At 35.9% G+C, this 21213-nt stretch overlaps 1 protein-coding gene across 2 annotated transcripts in view; it reads right to left on the bottom strand.

Annotated features, from left to right (window-relative positions):
• Positions 1 to 2066: 2066 nt before the first annotated feature.
• The window catches only part of CPNE8 (copine 8), an 86585-nt gene continuing 67438 nt past the window's right edge, over positions 2067 to 21213 (bottom strand). For both annotated transcript variants that reach the window (XM_030450704.1, XM_030450713.1), the window contains 7 exons: positions 21090 to 21136; positions 20158 to 20339; positions 18183 to 18310; positions 14705 to 14807; positions 11300 to 11357; positions 8461 to 8534; positions 2067 to 4062 (listed from right to left, as the gene is read on the bottom strand). In XM_030450704.1, coding sequence (XP_030306564.1) covers positions 3874 to 4062; positions 8461 to 8534; positions 11300 to 11357; positions 14705 to 14807; positions 18183 to 18310; positions 20158 to 20339; positions 21090 to 21136 — 781 coding nt within the window. In that variant the 3' untranslated portion in view covers positions 2067 to 3873. The remainder of the gene's footprint in view (positions 4063 to 8460; positions 8535 to 11299; positions 11358 to 14704; positions 14808 to 18182; positions 18311 to 20157; positions 20340 to 21089; positions 21137 to 21213) is intronic.

Here is a 21213-nt window from a genome sequence, read left to right as displayed (position 1 = left end):
AATTCTTTCTAATATCTAACCTAAACTTCCCCTGGCACAACTTAAGACCATGCCCTCTTGTCTTGTTGAAAGTCATCTGGCAAAAGAGACCAACCCCCACCCGGTTACAACCTCCTTTCAGGGAGTTGTAGACAGCAATGAGGTCTCCCCTGAGCTGCCTCTTCTCCAGGCTGAACAGCCCCAGCTCCCTCAGCCTCTCCTCATAGGATCTGTGCTAGAGTCCTTTCACCAGCCTGGTTGCCCTCCTTTGGACCTGCTCCAGGACCTCGATATCCTTCCTAAACTGAGGGGCCCAGAACTGGACACAGTACTCGAGGTGTGGCCTCACCAGGGCTGAGTACATGGGCAGAATCACTTCCTTGGACCTGCTGGCCACGCTGTTCCTGATACAGGCCAGGATGCCATTGGCCTTCTTGGCCACCTGGGCACACTGCTGGCTCATGTTCAGCTTCCTGTCGATCCAGACTCCCAGGTCCCTTTCTGCCTGGCTGCTCTCCAGCCACTCTGTACCCAGCCTGTAGCACTTCATGGGGTTGTTGTGGCCAAAGTGCAGGACCCAGCACTTGGCCATGTTGAACCTCATCCCATTGGAATCAGCCCAACTCTCCAGTCTGTCCAGGTCCCTCTGCAGAGCCCTCCAGCTTTCCAGCTGAAGCAACACAGCCTCCCTTTCTATTCTTGTTGATTTTTCTGCTCAAAGTAGTTCTGATACAGTTGTAACAGCCTCTTACTATGCTCCCTGGTTTCCCACTGCATTGGCATGATTTGTCATCATGTCCTCTTATTAATTCCCAAAGATTATGATCATGTATCATTCTGATTGTTTCAGCCATTTTATAAAGTATTCAGGAGTCAATTTCATCTGTCCCTACTTAGCTGAGAATTTCTAGCTTTTCAAAATGTGTCTTAATGAATACCTGCTCTCTTGAACTCTGCTCGTCTTCTTCAGACACCTCCCTGAGGGACGACACTTAAACAATTTTTTGTAGTGAAATGAACTGATTTGAGGTCCGTGTAAATTCTCTTCTATGGGTTTGCCATCATTGCCTAAAATTACACAATTCTATTTTGTAACCATATCAAGCCTGCTTTTTTGTCCAGATTAGCAAACAATTCTTCACTAGTCAGAAGTAAACCTAAAATAGTCACTTCCAAATGACATCCTCCATGAGACCATCCCTGCCCATTTATAGGAACATTTGTACAGTTTGCACCCTGCAGTAGTATTTTTTGCATGCAGTACAAGGAAAACACCTGTTCCATGATGGATACCAAGGGAAGTCTTTCAGAACAACTCATTTGTTACCTAACATGCCATGTTTTACTTTTCTTAAACATAAATACTCTCTGCTACTCTTCAGTCACAGAAAATTATCAGCTGTTGGTAACAGCTGTGATTTCTTGGGAAGGAGTATGAGTTTTGTGTTCCATTATTCTTAAGAATAAAGCTGGAGTAAAAATGGCTGCATGTGGTATTTTGGAGAAATTCAAGTTCTGACCATTAACTCCGATTTCTAGTACTGGAATGACTGAGGCGGTTATGTGTCTCTACGTAACAATCCTCATGCATTATAGAATCAAGATGCCAAACATACAGAGAATGTCACAAGTCTGGAAAATCCCTCCTTTTCCCATACCTGGTCCACTGATCACATCTATCTCTGTGCTAGGTTTAGAATCCAATCCCAAGCAGAAGTAAATACAGCACTGCAGAACAGAATAGGCTGGTACTTAGGCTGCACAGAAAAAAAACGTTTTGGTTAAGTAATACTTATTGTTCCTTCACTTGCTAAATGAGTTGTTAAATTAGTTTCAAGACTGATCTTTGGATTAATAAAAAGTGCTGGTTAAATAAGATATGTTATTCTAAACCAAACAGAAGTTTAGACTTAGAATGAAAAGCTGTTAAATACATGAGCCACTCGCTGGGAACCAGTACAAATGTCAGCACACAGATTTGCCTAACCAAATGAAACAGAAACAGAGTATTAGTCCACTTATTTACAAAGTTCAACACTGTATGAAAAAATAAATGCAGAGGATGAAGAACACCACCACTACTCAGTAGATTTAAACTTACTTTTTATGATGCACTTTCATCAAAATTTGTAGTTGCCAGGTATCAAATTCCACTCATGCAACATCAATCCACTAAGAAATACATATTTTGGTGAGAAAATTGAACTCCATACTCATGTAAAAACTGTTTTGAAATAAAAATAAAACAAGATTTATTGTTACAAAAAAAAAATCTTTTTTTTTTCTTTTTCTTTTTTTTTTTTTAATAACAGAATAATTGTCTGGAAAAAGTAATTTCCCACATGAGATAGTTAAAGGAAGTTAAATATATTTAAAAAATGGAAGATTCTGCATTTACATAGTTATGTGCCATTAATACTGAAGATATGCTTTCTGGCAAAAAATTATTCTCATGCTTAAAAAACGCACCTTAGTTTTGTACTGTACATTACAACATACGTTAGTAATAAACAGGTTATATGCAATGAAAAAAGTTACATTACAAGACAGTTACAACTGTGACACAAAAAATTTAAAATGTTAATTTTTAACAGTATTTGAAGGCAATTCACAATCATTTCAGGAGTTTTGTGAAATTTAAGGCCATCAGTTTAAATAAAATGTATCTGACACAAACTCACAAAACCGTGTCTCTTGTAAAAACTGTACATGCAAACCCATTTTAAAATTATACATGAACAGGCATATCATAAAATTTTTGGGTAGTCTTGTACACAAAACTGTGCACAAAGCAACATCATTGTGCAATTTTTAAACCAGTTAATTAACATTATCATTCATGCACCCTGAATGGAAATGTGATTAAATGACAATATTAAACCCAAATATTAAGAACCAGCATCCCTTTGAATGGGCAATCTAGACAAAATAAATGTTAAAATTTTAAATTAAGTTTAAAACAGTCCATTATAAAATATCTGCTGTAGTAATTTCAAAAAAGCTTATCTGATCCAAAGTTTCCAGTGCTTTAGGGAATACATGATTTAATGAGCTCAGTGAGTCAACTATAATACTCTGATAGTTCTGATTTGAGGTAATTTTCTTTAATTACTTATAGCAAGTAACTGGTCTAATTTGCTTCAGTAACGAGCTTTAAAAAACTGTAAACTTAGATAATCCTAGAAATCGGAGAATCTCTGAAAAAATACATATACCTCCCCCTCAAAGCTGGGTTAGTCATAAGTCATATGTAATTATGATATTCACATCTTAGGAGCTTATTCTCAAACTGTGAGATGAGTGGATTACTGAGCACTGATTGAAGCAATTCATGTACTGCACAACACACAGGTATCTGTCTTTTTCTTGGCTTTCATTTGTATTTCTGTGGACAAACATTCAAAGAGATATTGCTTCTCTTGTTACCTTGTGACAAACTATTGCAAGCCAGAAGACGTGAGTCAATATTCCAAACTTTTATTCTTAAGAATAGTTATAAAAGTACAGAAATTTAAAAATAGTAACATGTAAACATTGATACAGAGTAATAGCATTCCTATACATTTATATACACACAGTATTCATAAAGGACAGAACCTTTTGAGTTGAAATCCCAATTTGTGCTTTCCCTTCCAATAAATACATCAGAAAAGTAGGGGGTTTTTGTCAAAAAAAAAAAAAAAGAAAAAAAAAAGAAAAAAAAAGAAAAAAAAGACTCAGAGAGCTAAGATCAACATTTTGCTCCTACAATTTAAAAGCTTTCCAGTTGCTCATGCAACCACAGGAGAATTTTGGTATGTGAAGAGAATTTGCTTAGCTCCAAAAAGCTATTGGAAGCAACTGCTGCATCCAGAGACTCTTGATTTGTGATAAATGCACAGCACTTGGGAGCAGTTATATCTGAGTCTGCAAGACATGAATCGGGGGTGTATAGGGTGGTGGTGCAGGTGATGGCTTTATTCCTCTGACTCTCATGTAGGACAGAAACTGCTCCGGGATCTCAGCTAAAACATCTTTAGCAAGTCTTGCCATGCTTAGCACGTGGTTTCCACTTCTGTCAATGTAATCTCTGAATGGCACAAACTACAAAACAAGAGAGATGTTCACATGGGTTATTACACAGACACAGAACACACCTGGCAACATAAAAATAACAAAGTTTTATCTAAGGAGTTTACAGCTATATGCATCCCGACATCATTTATATATACATATTTTGTGGTTTATAATATATATTTTTATATATGCATCGTATTAAATTTTTTTTTAAATCTTGTCCTCTAATAGAAAAAGTATCATGCTTTCACTTGGGTGAAGTTCTTCACAAAAGCCATGGCTGGTTCAGATTGCTGCATTATGTGTTCTGATTGGTTTGTCTCTCAATCTTCTTCATACAAGAAGGTAACTCTGCCTCAGAAAGCTATTCTTAGCTTACATTTCCTGCTTGTGGGACTCTCCTACCAGACTGCATCTGCTCTGGTAGTTTGTGAATGGAATTTTTGCCGTCTGAAGTGAGCAAAACAGAAAAGATAACTATATTCTTGACCATTTTGCACTATACCTAGTAGAACTGAGCCACCTGAACCCTTTTTGCATATTAACAAATGCAGAAAGAATCTAAACAAAACGACTTATTTAAAAAAAGTACTTGTTACATGATACCCAGATCTGTAACACCTAAAAAGTTAGCTACCCAGCTCTGGCTTGGGTTTCATACTAATGAATGAGATGCTTGTGCTACTAGTATAGAAAATGGAAGCATCTGATTTTTACTCAAAGCTAAGAACAAGGGAGACATGTAGTGGGTTAAGATAGATAACAGGTTATAACAAAGGGAAGGCTGATTTGAAATTCTGCTTGCTCAGATTTTGGAGCCTATATCAGGACAACAGCTGTGTGAGTTTTCTACTAGTGAGAAAGATCTGTTCTGTGAGAGCAGCCTTTATTCCAGATAGCAGCATCCTCTACATCCTCACTGCGTTGTGTCCAAGAATATACCAGGAGTAATGGCAGAACGTCAGGCAACAGGGAACATGATTTTAGAGTATTAAGCTAGGAAGCAAGGTATCTGCAGTTCCAACATCAGCTGTCTTAACTACTTCTATGCTTATTTAGTAACTCTTCAATACAAGAGACAAGCACATACTGTGACATTTACTAGTACTGACTTTTCTAAGTTTCATAAAAAAACTCTGGCAATTTTTAGAAGCCAGCCCAGCACTGCCCTGTTTCAACTTCTTCCTTCTTGAACTCCATCAACCTTTCTGTAAGAATACACCTAATTATCCCCAGAAGCATGAAGTTAGAACAACAACAAAAGGAAACCAGCATCTCTGTAGCCCGCTGGTTTACACATTCAGCTGGGAGGGGGTAAGCGTGATGTTCATTTCCCCCTCATGTGGATATTCATTTTCTAATGCAATGGCACATGGAGTCTGAGTTAAAGAACAAAACGTGACCTATCCCAAGGACCTTGCCCATTAGTCTGCACACATGAGAATTCAGGCCCCAATCCTGCAGCAAAGGGGGGGTTACTTCAACTGTGCAGTTGTTGAGATGCAATCACACAGTACAGGTAGCCTAAATTTGCTCTTTATGGGATAGAGGTAGTGGAGGAATTACGGGCAGAGAAGCACACATCCGGGCAATGGGAAGTGACAGTAAGGCTGAGTTAACGTAGGACAAGCAGGGGTGGCAGAGGAACAGAATGACAGATGGAATTAAAACCAAAGAGAAACTGAAGGTATGTAAAATGCTCTTTGGGTAGTTTGAAAGTTCAGTTCAAAAATCTAATACACTGCAATTTCAAGGAAACAATAGGTATGTTACTACAAGTAAGTATTTTTCCTAAAGCTTCTTAAATAGAAAAATGATAATTAAAGAGAGGAAATAAAATAAATTGAGGAAAATTGCTACACATATAATACAGAGTCACTACACTACATGTGTATATCAGCAAGGAGGGAAAAAACAAGGTCATGCCTTTACATGAATGGCAGTCAGTAGTAAATAGATACAGTGACTCACTGTTAGCACACAATTTTTCTCTACTAATTTCATGTAAATATTTCACAATATTGAATGTTAAAATTAACAGTTAATTTCACTAGCTAACTTTAATTAACATAATACACAAAAAGATACACTTTTTATAACTGAGTATTTAATTCTATAAAAGCAAGTCAGTTTTATTCTGCCCGTTTATTTATTCTAAATATTATTTATTTTTTATAATACAAAAAATATTATTTATTTTTGTATAAAATAAAGGTCATACAAAACCTAAAGGGTTTGACATTATCCCTTTTTGTTTATTTAGTTAGCTTATAATGTATTTGTTGTTATTTACACCGAAAAAGAGCACAAAATAATACTGCCATCAGGTAGTTCAATATGGCCTGGGGCACAATTCTGATTGAAATATGTTAGTACTAAATAAATGGTTTATTACATTTCTGATATGCCATGAATTCTAAAAAACAGAAATGTATTAATTTAATATTTTTTATTTCTGAGCAGAAATTAGAATATTTCTGATGCATAACTTTTTCACAAATCTTGTTCATCGCATTTGAATAACTATCCATTTATGTGCTTTGAATGTAAAAACAGCAGCTTTTGGAGCTGCTGTTGTTTGGAGAAATTATCATAAAAACATAGAATAGTTTGGTAATTATGTATAATTATACTATGTACATTTAAATGCATTTAAATGCAAGTGCAATGCCAAAGATATCTGAATTAGCTTTAAAAAACCTGAAATGGCACAGGGCTTTGCAGAAATACTGGATTAGGGTTCAGAAAAGTTACGGTTTCGGCATATGTAAATGAAAACAAATATACATGTTCCAATGCTTATCAGCTGCAATACTACCATAATTATTACTAAAATAGTATCATCTGCAATATGAGCTATTTGTATAGCTCTCTCCATATATATTGTCTCTAAATATATTCTTTCACTATGTTCTACTAACCAACAATAATTTAAAAATCAAGCCTGGCTTGGAGAAAAATAAGACAAAATAAGCAAGAGGAAAAAAAAAAAGTGAAAAATAGGAAGAATAAATGGAGAAGAAATGACAGATCTAAGGTAAGGTTTGAACCCAAGAATGCCTGGAAGTGTTTAAGAGGCATTTATTTGAACAATGCCCTTAACAAAATGATTTAACTTTTGATCAGTCCTCAAGTGGTCAGGCAGTTGGACGAGATGACTGCTGTAGATCCCTTCCAGCTATTCTATTTCATAAATAGAGAGTTCTAGGAAAATATGCCTTCCATAAGAGAGTTTTAGACAGATTCCATTCTTCTACAGTCATCAGGTTGATCCAAACTTTCCATAGTTTACTGCTTTTCCAATGTCAACTTCTTTAATACTTTAGCAAAGAGGGATGAGTGTGCTGAGCTATCTTTCTCTTTGCTTCACTCCACTTTAGTGTCATGTGAAAAAAAAATCCAACATACCTAGTTAAATTTATTTGAGCAGGAAAATAGTAATGAAATTAAGTTTTTCCAGGGGGTAGTAATGAGGAGGCAGGATGGGAAGCCTGGAGCACAAATGAAGTATGTAATTTGGACAGCCTGTGGAGCTCTAGATATCTGCAGCTCTGAGGGCAGGGGGGATGGATCATGGTGGATGTGTTTGCTGTCCCACCTGGCCAGTGATTGCCTTGGTTTGAATAACAACTGCTGGACAGAGTTACTGTAGAGAGCAGGAACAGAACCAGAGGACTTTGGCTGAGAAACTGAGGTATCCATGGAATGCACAGGAGTGTAGCACTGTTAGGGCTAGGTTCAGACACATAAACACAGATCACAGAATCATAGAATAGTTTGGGTCAGAAAGGGACTTTTAAAGGTCATCAATTCTAACCCCCTCCAGTGAGCAGGAACATCTTTCACTAGATCAAGTTGCTCAGAGCCCTGTCTAACCTGATATTGAATGTTTCCACGAATGGGGCATCTACCACCTCTCTGGGCAACCTGTTCCAGCTGTCATCTGTGGTTCCTCAAAGGATGAGACATTTGCCTGGTTATATATAGCAGACACAATGCAGGAACTGGGAGACACTCCTGGTCTTCTGGGCTTACAGTTGGAGGTAAGGAAAGATACCTTAGGCATCACACATGTATTTACTAGAGGATTAGTTATTGCCAACCTCCAAAAAGCTGCAGTTTTTCTTTACGGAATCATAGTAAGATTGCAGTACAGAGCCTAAACCTTCTCTCATGTCTGTAGAGCCCAAAGAACTTACATCAGTGTGCCTGCTGTGAGGGGTTATTCCCTAATGAATGCAAATCCACTGCTATGTGTTATGCAAAGGCTTATACGTATCACAGAGAGTTTCTGAGCTGTTATGAACAGCTGAAGATAAAGTGTGTCAGTGCTAAGGTAAAATGAAAGGTAGAAGTACAGACAGAAATAAGAATTCAGAACAAACAGGATAAGTGAAATCTATTAGAGTTACTTTTATCTCTCACCTGCACAATGTCTCTTTCTGCAAACTTTCCTCTTGAAGAAATCCTCACCACATCACCATCCAGTTCTTCCATAGCTAAAAAACGGAAACAAAATTAATTACTCTATGAGTTCTGCTACATAACAGAAACAATCTTACTGAGAAGAACTTTCAGCAGTTTCCAATTTCAAGCAACAAAAGAACCAACAACTGTTAATTAAGTAACTCTTTAGGATAATTTGTGCCATAAAATACATCATGCTTTGCTGTCACTTTGCATTTTTTCACTCTGACAATATATACTTTTGCCTTTAACGTAATCTTCAAAACAATAAGGTCCTTATCCTTCCAGCTCTTGAACCAGCAAGAATATACCTGCTTTGGTAAGGCTGAGGCTGTATTTATACTTTCATGGGTACAGAACAATTAATTTTCAGCAATTATTCTTACAGAAGATATATAGCATACGGCACAAAGAGCTAATAACTCACATTCATAATGGAAAAATAATGGTTCCTAATGCATAGAAATGAGGGGTTCTTAAAAAAATATAATTTCTTAAATTTATCAGGTAATTCTTCCTGTATTGTTCTGAACAGGATCCAGGAACACTAGAATTGTCCAGACACCCAGAAGGCATACCTGATCTCTGGTCAGTGTTAAAATGGAGGGACTTGGGATCACAGAATATTTCTCAGCTGTTAGCTCTGCAATCACAGCCCTTCTTTCAGTATACCCTATGAAAATCTGCCTCAAATCTGCCCTGAGCTTCTCAGGGTTTTACAGATGGGGCTGAGGTTACTGCAACCAGCATATCAAAACCTAGTTCTTCCAATGCAAGAACTAGAAAACATGAATGATGCTATCAGGAGACAAGTTCAAACCAAAGAGCATGTTTGTTCAAAAAAAAAAAAAAAAAAAATTTTGGAAGGTCTGTAAAGTACTATGTCAAACAAAGCTGTTGATGTAAAAAAAAGTACATATGTTCAAACCAGGAGACTGAACAAGCATTTGAATGAGAGATCCACTGAAATTTTCCAAATTAGACATAAAATAACAGAACAGCTAGGGTTGGAAGGGAAGGGACCTTAAAGATCATCTAGTTCCAACCTCCCCCTGCATGGGCAGGGACACCTCCCACCAGACCGGTTCCTCAAAGCCTCATCCAACCTCACCTTGAGCACTTCCAGGGAACAGGCACCCACAACTTCTCTTGGCAACATGTTTCAGAGTCTCTCCACCCTCACAGTGACAAACTTCTTCCTAATTTCTCATCTAAACCTCCTCTTGCAGCTTGAAACCATTAAACCTCTCCTAAAGCAGAACCAAGGTTTGACTGACATTTGAATTGTAAGGAAATGTGCCTGGAACATACATCCTCCTACACACACACTTCTCCAGTGTCCACATCAGATAGAATCTGTTGTTTCTTCCAGAAGGAATTTATGCAGATGTAAAATTAATTTCTCTGCCCTCTTGGACACTGAGGCCCTACAGATTTGGCACACATCTACTTGGTGAATTTCACTGAGGCAGTATACTCATGGAGGGTGAGTCCAAAGATGGAAATGGTGCCCTGCAGTACAAACAGAATCTTGCCTTAAGTGACAGCAGTGTCACCCCCAAGCCTCTGCAAAGGCAACATCCAGAAGACAGAGTCTATATGTCCTGATTGAGTTAAGGGCAGCCTAGGCAAACCCAAAGGACTGGACAAACAGGGTGAGTGGGAAAAGACAAAAGAGGTAAGAGAAAAAATATTAACATATGACTTAAATTGGAATTCTCAGGGGGGAAAATGAGGGTTTGCAAATTTCTCTCATAGACATTTATGAAGATAAGCTGTCTTTGCTCATTGTTTGGGGCATACAATGATCTGAAATGTAAGGGTCCATCTGGACAATATCTCCAAGGAATAACTGTCACTATTATTAATTATCACTTAAATTATCACTAATATACCATTATTGCCAAAAAGCATTAGAAATTCAACCCCAATTAAATTATTTTTCTTATTTTTATCTCTTGTCATACTCTTAGAATATTTGCACAAGAACTAACAGGCACAGTCATTAACTACTATATACATTATACACCTATGGTAGTACTAAACATGTTAAATTTATAAAAGATGACATGCTGTCTAACCAGAAGTACTGGAATTAAAAAAAGTATGGAGTACTTCTGAGGAATAGATAAACACAGAATGTCTACACTTCATAGTGCAGTGATATTCATGATGGCACTTAATAAATTACTCCAAATAAAAACAGCAATTTCTTGCAACAGAGAAAATTATTCTGGAACATCATGTGAATGCCTATGTAAATAAACCTGGTAATTTCTCTCCTGCTGTAATATTCTTTCAAAGCTGCTAAACAGTAAGGCACTCTTCTGTTATCTAGTGAAACCCATTTTAAGCCAGATTACCATCTAAAATGCATTCATTTTTCTCAGCATTTTATTAATGCAGTAAGAACAGATAATCAATACTTCCAGTCAACTGACACTTCATAATGCCACTAAGTATCTGTTTTGAAAAAATTAAAAAAAAAATCCAACATTAGTTGAGTATACTTATTTTACTATGAGGTTTTCCTCTCCCCTCATCTTCTGGAGCTCTGTAAATGCTGAGCTCCCATATGGTTCTGTGACCTGAACAGAGAGCCTGAGGGGTTACATAGCTCTACATGGCAGCTCAGAATCATACCAAGTTATCAATCAATACAGCTGGAAATGTCAACAGTGCTTACTGCTTGCTCCATATGATGCTCTTTCAAAGAACAATATTTGTTTGAAAAGTCACATATTGCTAAAATGTAAACAAGTAATAAAAAGTCTAGGGAAAACACTAGAACACTTACCATCAAACTCTGCTGGTCCCACTCCCACTATAATTATTGACATTGGAAGCTTTGAAGCCTTTAAAAGAAAAAGAAAAAGAAGTGTAACACATTGCATAACCTCTGCCAATAATACATGGAATCTGAGGTCAATCTGAATAAAGAACATGCAGAAGTTATGTTTTAAAGAACAATTTTTTATCCACCCAAAAAGCTGAAAGGTGTAAATTGTCTGCTGAAGTGGTGCTAACCATCTTGGATGAAGATAGAAAGGAAGATTATTATTTTATTTTTCCCTTATGAAGTCTTTGAATCATATGGGATCATAATTTAACATTAAAAATATGTTAGATTTAAACACTAATATGACTACTAAGATGAAAAAATATGTTATAAAATTTTGTATACCGACAATAATTGCAAATATTACCTAATTATAGTTTGACATTTATGTGAATGTACTTTGCTATTTCTTGATATTACGTAGCTGCTTGGAACTGCATTACCCTATATTTTACATAGAACTTAAGCCAATTTTTCTCAAGAGAAGGAATCATCTGTTTCAACCAATATCTAGCTTATATTACTCCCATTAATTAAATTTTATTCAAGTCAGTCAACCATGCCACAAAGTAAACAAGGTATTGAACTGGCTTATGGTAAGATTTTTAATTTTACTTAGTCTTTTCCATTCAATTAAACAAGGGGAAGATGGAATCTGGCTTCCCCCGAATAAACTCTGTAAAACCTTTAAAATTGCAAAGAAAGTATCATAAATACTCGATTCTCCAGCTCTGATAGTAGCACCAGATATCTGCCAGTTCACAGAAATAATCTGAAATTGCCTCTGTTGAGGAGGGTACCAACTAAAACAAGCGATCTACCAAATGTCAGGTTTGACAGCTGTTCCTTCCTGAGATATTCTGATGCACTGTGAAATAGTTATTTTAAACAGGACTATACATTGGCCAAAAATCACAGAAGTATGCTTTGTGCTAAATAAAACTCTGCTTCACTCAAGTCTGAAGTCAAGTGGTTTTAGAACAGTGTTACATTTTTCTTTTGGAATATAAAAAGAGTTTTTCTCCCTCACTTAAAAGATACTGTTATTGTACATACATCATCACCATTTCCCATTCTTCATCTTTCATAATACTACATATAAAATCAACTTTCTGTAATAGATTTATGGTTAATTACTGTAAAGATTCCACTTAAAACAATGAAAATACACCATTCTATAAATCACTATTTCATGTTCTACACCACTATATACTGTATATTTTACATCATATACTTGTACATAGACTGCAAATTTATCACAAAGTGTTACTACATAGAGTCAATCTCCCAGCTAAAATTCTGTAGTAGAGTAAAAATAATAATAATCCCTTGTTAGTTTAATACTTGTATGCTACTGGAGAAAACAGTAAAAGCTGACCAGCCATGGTCCTGGGCCAACAGCTCCAGGTGGCCTCGCTTGAACTGGGGGCTCGGACAAGATGATTAAAGGTTTCTTTCAACATCAGCCAGTGAGTCTGTGACTAAGGGTCAGAAATACAGCAAAACTGTAACTGAGTTACAGTGCACTGCATAAATCACTAATAAAGAGTATCTAATTCTTAGAGCAGAACACCATCTTTGTTTCAGATTTTTCTCAAGTATCACTGTTTGATTTTAAAGAAAACATTCTTCAAAGAGATGTGATCACACAGACAGTATTATGTGATACGATGTATATGAAACAGCAAGTGGCAAGGACAGCATAAAAACAAAATTAAACTTTTGCATACAAACTTAAGTGCTGGCATTTCCTGAACAATTGTATAATCTTTAAATAGTGTGGTAAAACAGAACGTGTCTGACATATATGCTGTGATAGGATGCCTAAACCACATAATTAGTAAAAAAAGAAATATCTTCTTCTTGAGTTTCATATATATGAAATTGCATTGAACATCACTGCCCTTATTATTATTTTGGATATTAAGACTGAAAAAACTGCCACTGAATAGCATTTAATTAGTTCTGTCATGTTATATTGTGCTCATGCTTCAATTATACAGAAAAAATGAACGCAGCTTCTTAAAAAGAAAAGACAGCAAATATTGCTCAACTTCCACTCATTCCAAGCTAAAAACTCATCTGCTGTGTTTCCAGACAGCTGCAGTCTAACACCCATTATCTTGGAAATGAACTACTACTGGAAACAATGTTTTTCTGTATGTCTTAGTGGCAAATTATTTAGTCTTACAAAATACCAGCTAACTGGACGTGCTGTTCTCTTAGGGCTTCCAACAGAAGGTTGAGTTAAATCAAGAGCTGCTTTTTTTTTTTTTCTTTTTTTCTCCACGGGGCCTTTTTGTGATCTAAAAGAAGCAATGTTCCAAACTTTTAGGCTAGAGGATGAAATTCCAAGCTAAAACCTTGTTTATCTCCTTTAAAAGCAATATTCAGTTTATCCTGCTTTAATGGTGGAAGCTGGAAGAGGAGAGGAAGTAATCTGGTAGATTAAAACACACTTGTAGCTTTGTGTGTAAAAACTTAGCAAGTAGGCTACCAGGATCCTTATTAACACAGACTGTCTATCTGCTGCTGGCTAAAACTTGAGGACCTTTTACTCTCCATCAAGAGATGTAACATTTCAGTAGTATTTTCATACACACCCTACAAACTGGAACAGTACTGAGTCTATATAGGAGGTAGTGCCAATGGCCACCTCATTCTACACCACTCATTTTGATGTGATGCCCAATTGTTTTAATGCAGGCTTTTCACTCACCACTTCACAAGTAACTAGATCCACTGTGGTGTGTTCAAAACCATTAGTGCAGATCATTTCAAAACCTGTCTGGAAGCTATTTCTGTGTACATTCACCTGACATTTCCCAGGGGAAACAGAAAAATAGAACCTGTTCATAATACGGAATATTCCTTATAAGCCTAGCAGTTTTGAAGTGAAAAATATTGAAAATAATGGAGAAACAGAAACAATTAAGAATCTTTCCAATTCCAGTGGACTATTTAGAAGGAAATCAGATGACTGGTATACTTGCCATTTGAGATCAGAAAGTTTGGGGCAGTTTTTAAAAAGCTGTCTGCAAATACTATAAAGAACAGCTCACTATGAAAAACTGTGGGTGAGATGTGAATGAGAAAGGAGGCAACAAGTATCACATGAGGCAAATCATATGAATATATAGTGATAGAGAGAAGGTTATAATTTCTTGCAGCACACTAATTAAGCTGCAATTTTACTTTTTGTTTATTTTTCTCTTTATAATAAACTTCTGCTGTTCAGGAAAAACTCTTAATTTATGTAAAAAATTTAGTGCCTGAAATATTAAATGATTTAGCTTGCTGTCTAAAATATGAATTCGTAGAAACATAAATCCTTTACATTTCCACACTTTCAGCAAAACTTACATTCACTATGGATTCTTTTGTCTGAGCCATATCAGAAATCACTCCATCTGTAATAATGAGAAGAACAAAATACTGGGAGCCATCTTTAACTGAAGCAGCATATCTAAGGAAAGAAAAAAACAAAATTATAACAATAAAAAAACTTTTTATATAAAGAAACTAATATAAAAAGAAGTTGTATTTTAAAAATTTTACTATATTTTTAGGATTAAAAACTTAAATTTTTAAAAAAATCATTATTTGTTATAAAGTCAGTAAGTTGGTATGAAGGCAATGTATTACTATCCAATGGCTGGATTTATAGAACAAATAAAATTTATTGTGAATCAGCACACCGCATAAATAGTTCATTAATTTCTCATTTTCTCATTTAATTTCTCATTTGGCTTACAAAAACAGGTTACTTACTGCTGAACATACTAGCAGATTTATAGCTCCCACTTATGTATACACTTGTAAAATGGCTGAACATGGAACATGCAACCTGCAGCCTTGGCTTAGATATTTATCTACTTGCCCCTCACACAGGCCGACTTTCAAGACTCAAACTTCACCCTGTGCTGTATATGAATATGTATATGAATACAATGAATACAAAACATATCCAGTGCCATTCCAGTCCCATCTCAACCAAAGGACCCAAGAAGTAACAGCTCTTAGAAAATTAATAGCTTTTGATGATTTGGAAATTCCTGAAAGACAGATAATCTGTAGCAGCCCCTCTGAGCTCTGTGGCCTGCATACCAGAAATTAAGACTTCATTAATTTAACTCCCAGGGGTCAAAGTGTCCTACATAGTTAGGGATGAACTTTTTTGTGTTGTTTCACTTGCTGCTTCACTTGACAGCTGCTGATACAGTTACTACATTTGCGAAGGCTCCTGGTGCTGTGAAGGAGTCAAATCTGTAGGATCTGTAGGATAGCATGGAGAGCAGGACAAAAAAAATCCCAACAAAAAGTATTTGTAGAAATACTGTGGAATATATGCCCACGTACAGAACATGACTATCAAAGAATTCATTACGTATCTGTCACTGAACACAAAAGGTCTTCACCAGTGATCAGGATATGTGCTAATGGTGCTCATGACGATTGCATGTGCTTAGAAAATTCTAACTCTGATACTACACAGTGCATTTGCAAGTGAGTACTGCAAATAAATAAGGTGCTGTAACCACAACATTTACAGGATTTTGGAGGAAAGTGTGTGAAATGGAATCTAAAACTCACATAAAGCCATCACACTCCTCTGTCTCCCTATGCAAGGTACAGATGGGTAGAAAAGCCACACAGAAAATTAATCTGTTGAACATCTTCTATTTGCATGCTGGCAGGTTCTTCTATTTGCATGCTGCTAAATAAATATTTAGATTAACAAGACCTATTGTGGAATACATTTTTCCTACCATGCAGAGACTTCTTTTGTCACACTTTTCCACAATGCTTACAATTTTTTCTTTGATGAGTGTACAAACAATGGGTAATGAGAGAATAAAATAAAAAATCACTATTGTTTCTGAACACTTAATACCCACACTGAAAAAATGGAATATAAGTTTGGTTATTTCAAATTTTCCACAGAATAAAATATCCTGAAGTTTTTGCAAGATCTTGACTGAGGAAGGGAGATGACAGAAGACATTTGGTAGAATCTGGTGTAGTTAAGATATCCTTTCCCTAGCTAGGGAGTTAATAAATTAATTATCTACTTAAAATGCTTTTGACAAGTTTCAAGATCACAAAGTGATGATGATCTGACACAGTTTCTAGAGATCAGATCAGAGATGTATTTTTCAGTAGAAGGGATGTGGAAAGAAGAAATCTATTTGAGACTGAAGATAGGTTCAAAGAGTTACTGCAGGCTAGATCATAATTTCTACTACCATGTCCATAAATGTTAATTGAACAGCCAAGAAACTGAACCTTTAAGGAAAATGATGTTACTGAGAACTATACTGGTATAAGGATTGTCTTATGGATGATTATGCAGTAGAGCTTCTCATGAAGATACTCAGCTTTTCCTCTGAAAGGTAGTGTGATTTGCTACCAGGAGTTCCCAAAGTTTGCAAGAAGTTGATATTTAGACAACAATCCAGTGGAAGAACTACAAAAACTGGTGGCAGCCTTCTGTAATTTTGCAAAAGTTGACAAATATTCCTGAGAAACAAGTGGTAAGAAAAGGAACTGAATTTATGCCAATGCTTCGATGGTACTAGATAATGAATTTCAGTTTTTGTAATGAATAGGAGACTTGAGGTCAAATACCAAATTCTGAAGCAGCCATCTCAGCTGATATGATAGTTCTAAAGAATAAGAAAGAACCAGAAAAGTCAGTGGGTGGGATTTCCAGTCAACATGGCTAATGCAGACACTGAAGGCTGCATACATGGAATTCGGCTGTCATAAGGACTGGCATAGTCCTTTATAGTCTGAAATCTGCAGCTGGACAGACCCTGTCAAAAGGAAGATTAAAAGGAGACAGCTAAGGACCAGGAATGAAATTTACATGTACATAATTTGAGTGGTATCAGTTGAAGATGGAGAAATTAAACCTAACGATAAATACCTGAAATCCACAATCTAGCCATGCTGGGATGCACAGAAAATGCTTTGAATTTGTGAATTATTCTTCATTTCAAACAACAGCAGCAAGAACAGATAAGTATTTCTTGCTGCAACAATTGACCATTTTGCAAGCTCATAAATCAAACATTACAATAATTTATGCATGATTTATTTTTACTGCTTTATTTTATAAACATTAATTCTTTCTGTGTGTCTATAAATTAAATCTGTTCAGGTAGCTACTCAGCTAAATTATCTGAGCCACATCATTTTTTTTATACCAACACATGGAGAGCTATTGTAAGTCAAGAACTTGTCTACCAAAATAAGGCAAAAATAACCTCCTTAAGAAAATTCCACAAACACTGGAAGGGTTTTACTTTGGGAAGTTAGGTGAGGTGTTTCATAACACAGTCCTGTGGCTCCCCAACAGTGGCTGCTGTTCTATTGCCTTGACAGTACCACTCCCAGCTGAGAATTGTGGCCACAAAGCACCCTGGAAAATTCTGCTGATGTTTTGGACATTTTGAGATTAGACAAACTACATATGCATTTAAAAATGTGCATTTTAAATTTTTTTTTTATTTCTTTTCTGCGAGGCACAAATTTTGTGCTCCAAAGGTCAAAAAAGGAACATGACCATTATCTCACAAAAATTTTCTTCCATTATGATTTCTTCTAAGAGTTCAACACTGGGTGGATCAACTGGAACACTTCTATCTTGTTTTAATCAGTTATGAAATTTGGCGTAAGACTAGCACACAGTTTTCAAACATACTCAAAGACATAAGTTAATCATGCTACTCTGAATAATTAAACAATTATAAATATCTTTGTCAATGTTTAGCATCAGGTAACTGTTGGCCTTTGTTGTACTGACAATAATTTTCTGCAAAGTACTTGTGATCCTTACCTGGCTACATGATTAATTACAGGGGCAAAGTTTGTTGGTCCATAAAGCTGTACAGATTTTAGACTCCTGTAATATGCCTCCATTACACCATCAATTCCGTGGCAGTATGGATTTTGAGGATTTCCATTCTAATGAAGTAAGAGATGATTAATCACTACAAATAATTATGCAGCAATACCAATGTAGGCTAGGGAACACTATCTAGTATACACATTTAAATGCAAAAACCCTTACCATTCTAGGATCTGTTCAGAGTTTCCTACAAATGCCTCCTATGAATGCTGTGGCTGGTGGTGAGTGTTTGCTGCCTATGAAAGGAGGTTCTAGCAGCCTCATGTTATATGCAGCCTGAACTGGTTCCTAGATATAAATACCATAAAACATGCAATAGTAACAGGCATTTCCCTGTACGGATTTAAGGTATGAATTGCAAGGCAGATGTAAAACTGGAATCATGTTCAGGAGCACAGTTCTGGCTCAATGATTTCTTATTTTAAAAATTTGAAAAAAAGAAATAGTATTCAGATCCTGATATTCAGACACCATGCAAGTATAAGGTGAACTCTTAACTATTGTTTTGGTACAATGTTCTGCATTGGAAAATTGATTTTCAATCCAGTATAAAAAGATGAGGAAAGAAAATTATTCTTTGGGAAACCACTGAAATGCCAGGGTCTCTACATTCTTTGGGTGGGCATTTTTACTTCCTATCTCCACAATAACTCTATAATGACAACACAAACATTTAATCCCAGATTAGTGACCCAAGTCAGGCCAGACAAATGATCAGCTGTGTAGGCTTCAAAACCTTCCAAATCACCTTCATCTCCTTTATGTGCCAACACCTCATTGGCTTAATGTACCACTATCTCATTCTGAGGTAGAGTGTACCTCCCTGAGAATCTAGAAGAGCAAAGGAGATTTTTTGATGGAAGTGATCCAAAATGTTAAAAGAGAGTGCTAAAAATACTGGCTAGCACTAATGGGAGAAACCTATGTAAGTTTAAATTTGAAGGAAGCAAAAGCAACACAACGCTTCATTAATTAATTGAATTAATTTTAGAAATGACTTTTCAAACTGAAAGTAGCTAGGATTATACCTGCTGTTTTAACAGCCTTAAGAATATATATATCAATACATCTGAATTGCTACATGGAAATCCAAATGAAGCGTGTGATTCAAATTAATATCTGCAATTGCACCTGTTTTACACTACTATCCATGTGGAAAACCCTTCTTTGAGATAAGACATGTAGTATTGTTTTCTAGTACAGGCTGACAGAAGAAACACACACCTACAATCACCAGTTTTCCCCCATATCTGTGATGCTATCTAATTAAAACCTGATATAACTACACTTGCTGTAATTCTGGCATTCTGCTGTAATTCTACTCACAGAAAAATAAGAATCACAAAATAAGCAAGAAGATAAACATCCACACTAATCATGAGCATCAGTTGTAACACATCAACCTTTCTGGCAAATTCTTAGATTTTAGGTTTAATTTAGCTGCCACATGGACCAGTCTCAGATTTTTTCCTGTCACCTCAGCTTATAGTCCACTTAGTTATCCATATATCTCTAAACTAGCAGGCTGTAAAAGAGAAAGAGATCCCAGAAAATGAGAAAGAACCATTAAAATAATGATGAAATATTATCTTGGATCATGATTCTCTTGCTTCTTAAGATAGAGTAGTTTCAATCTGAAGTCTTTCAAGCAGCTGTTTCTCACGCTGCTACAGATGAGGTTAACAATTATTACTTTTCTTTATTACTATTTTTGGCCTACAGGAACTTCTCTCTGGATTTCTGTCAGTAACTTGACTATGATAAAAAAAATTGGAACAGTCTTTTAGACAGAAGAATTTGCCCTCTATTCTTTACTTGTCAAGCAACAGCTTAAGATTGCAACTCATAAAAATCTTATTGTAGCACAGAAATTCAAACAACATATAAATATATTTTTACTTACCAGTGCAAATTCATGGGATACTCTTCCATCTGGAGGCAGCCTAGCTCCAAAACCTAGAGCTGGGAACATTTTATCACTGTCATAGTCCTGAATTATTTCACCTACAGCTTTCAGTGCCATGCCATAAGCATTCAGCTGATAGGGATTCATGTAGTGCAGTGAAGTGGGCTGTGAAGGGTTACCTGTTAAAGCAATGATCAAATTTACTTTAAACTGAATCACTTAAAAATTTTCTCTCTTAAAAATTACACGAATCTAGGAAAGCAGAAATTGAAAAGAAAAGATCATGAAAAGAAAATGAAGTTATTTCCTATATGAACAACTGTGGCTACATCTGGTAAAAATTCAATGATGTTCTGAATATATTTTAATAGGTTAACAGCAGTAACTGTAAATCTTTTAAGCACTGCATGGGCAACAAGAAACTATGATTACACTTGAAAATTTATGTAATTTTATAAAATGAGACAGACTTTTAAGGTGAAATTTACAGAAGTATTATGAATGCAGCTTTGGAGGAGAATCAAAACTTATCTCTGCTTCACCCCACTTCAGTCTCACTCTTCCTGAAACTCCTTCCTTTGTCTTCTCTAAATTTTTTTTCTAAGTTAGCCAGTTTTCTCCCAGCAGGAATAAAGAAAGTAATGAAAATAATAAGCAGAAAGTACAGAAATATTTGAAAACTTCTCCTACTTATTAAATTTTATATGCATCTTTTTCAATTTTTATCTGTTCTGTTTGCCCTGCTTTTCTGGACCAGAATTGCACTCCAGTTTGTTAAGCAGCAAATGGGAATCTAGATTCCAGGTGCTGCCAGGCATACAAATGATCAAGAGAATGAGTTTAAGCAAAATACTGATACAGATACACACACTTTTACTTAAAATTGAACACATCACATACATACACAAGAAGTTTATTTTTATTCTTACCATTTGAGGCTGTGAAATCAATAGCTACTGTGAAATTGATCTGGGTTCTGTAGAGAAAGCAAATACCCATCTTGTTAATAGTTTTAGTTATGTGGAAAAACAAACAAGAGATGATCATGCAGGA

The sequence above is a fragment of the Calypte anna genome, chromosome 1, assembly GCF_003957555.1.
Source record: "Calypte anna isolate BGI_N300 chromosome 1, bCalAnn1_v1.p, whole genome shotgun sequence".
Taxonomy (NCBI): Eukaryota; Metazoa; Chordata; class Aves; order Apodiformes; family Trochilidae; genus Calypte; species Calypte anna.
Note: the sequence above shows the minus strand (reverse complement) of the source record. Positions and strands in the feature narration are given on the sequence as shown.